The sequence below is a fragment of the Microtus ochrogaster genome, chromosome 10 (assembly GCF_000317375.1).
Source record: "Microtus ochrogaster isolate Prairie Vole_2 chromosome 10, MicOch1.0, whole genome shotgun sequence".
NCBI lineage: Eukaryota > Metazoa > Chordata > Mammalia > Rodentia > Cricetidae > Microtus > Microtus ochrogaster.
Genome location: NC_022016.1, coordinates 59907020 through 59908655, shown reverse-complemented (window position 1 = coordinate 59908655; position 1636 = coordinate 59907020). Strand labels below are relative to the sequence as shown.

At 50.6% G+C, this 1636-nt stretch overlaps 1 protein-coding gene across 1 annotated transcript in view; it reads left to right on the top strand.

Annotated features, from left to right (window-relative positions):
- Positions 1 to 299: 299 nt before the first annotated feature.
- Positions 300 to 1636, top strand: part of Sf3a3 (splicing factor 3a subunit 3) — a 19445-nt gene continuing 18108 nt past the window's right edge. The window contains exons 1-4 of the mRNA XM_005353418.1: positions 300 to 487; positions 752 to 799; positions 1135 to 1187; positions 1297 to 1402. Of these exons, the coding sequence (XP_005353475.1) occupies positions 392 to 487; positions 752 to 799; positions 1135 to 1187; positions 1297 to 1402 (303 nt within the window). The 5' untranslated portion in view covers positions 300 to 391. The remainder of the gene's footprint in view (positions 488 to 751; positions 800 to 1134; positions 1188 to 1296; positions 1403 to 1636) is intronic.

The window sequence follows — 1636 nt, the reverse complement described above, 5'->3', positions numbered from 1 at the left end:
AAAAAAAAAAAAAAAAAGGAAAAATATCACCAGAGATCACACCCTGAAAACTAGAGATTCCAGTTCCTTTTTCCCTTCTGTATCCTTCGACGTCTGATCCTTGCGGGCCCAGCTGACCACAGCGAGTCTGGCATTCAGGATCTTTCAGTCCCTGAGCATCGCTCCTCCACTACACAACTCCGGTCAGCAGGGGGCAGTGTTGCCGGTAGCCGTGAAAAGCTCTCCTTGTGGTGTTCATTTTTTTTAGTTCCCCCAATGCACTTCCGGGACTCGCGGAACTTTTGTGCAGCCGGATGCAGCGCGCTGAGACGGAGACGCAGGCGCGCAAGGCGGCAGGCGCTGCTTCCGCCTGTGCTGGTGGTCTGAATTGAAGCGCCTTGGCTAGGGGAAAATGGAAACAATTCTGGAGCAGCAACGGCGCTATCATGAGGAGAAGGAACGGCTCATGGATGTCATGGCCAAAGAGATGCTCACTAAGAAGTCCACGGTGAGTAGACCGTGGTTGGGACCTCATCGGGAGGAGGGCCTCGGTCCCGTGCCGAGCCCCTGAGCGCTTTCCTCGGCCTCAGACCCTCCCCGCACCTCATCTTCGCTTTCCTCCTAGGCTGCTGTAATCCCAGCCTCTGTAACATCCTCCGAGGGCCCAGTAGTTCTACTTCAGCCCCGAGACCTAAACCAGTAAGCTGTCCTTCTGGTGGCCTTTCCAACTCCGGTTCTCAAACTAACAGCGTCTCTGTTTGTCTTTCTCCAGCTCCGGGACCAGATCAATTCCGATCACCGCACTCGGGCCATGCAAGATGTGAGTGCCCCGCTGTCCGCTTCCATTTAGGTCGGGCTGGGCGGGAAAAGTGCTGGTAGGGGAAGGTGCGGAGGCTCAGCGTGAGTCCTGCCTCTGGGTGCTTAGAATATCCCATCTCGGGTTCTTAGACATATGTCCTACCTCTGCCTCCAAGAGCTGGCTTTAAAGGTGTATGCCACCACTCCCCCGCTCAGTGTGTCTCTTAAAAGTAGAGGAACTTTCAAGACCTTGTGTCTCATGAGGTTTCCTTAGGCATTGCCAACAAAGCCTTTGTTGTTTACTTAACCCTGTTATACAAATTGCTTCCTTCTGATGGATTTGTGTTTGCCTTTCAGAGATACATGGAAGTCAGTGGGAACCTGAGGGATTTGTATGATGATAAAGATGGGTAAGTGTCAGTCACATCCCCCACCCCAGCCGTCAGGATATCTGGGGAGCCAATGAGAGGATTCGTTTTGTGCTGCTTTATGCTCCTTGGATTTATCCATGTTTTGCAGACTGCGAAAAGAAGAACTCAATGCTATTTCAGGACCCAATGAGTTTGCTGAATTCTATAATAGGCTCAAGCAGATAAAGGAATTTCATCGGAAGCACCCAAATGAGGTATGGCCTCCCAAAGTATCTTTCCCAAAAGAAGGAAAGATGCAAGGAAAGTGGGGGGGGGGGGAAATGCCATTCATCTCTCCAAAAAAAAAGAACTTGCCACTTAACTGCAGCGAACATAGTTAGCTGACATCCTTTCTGGTCTCTCTCAGCCAGTAAGGGAGCACAATGAAAGCAGGAGAAATGTTGAGTAATTTTTGCTCCCGAGTTCATTATTGACTTGGTCCAGATTTT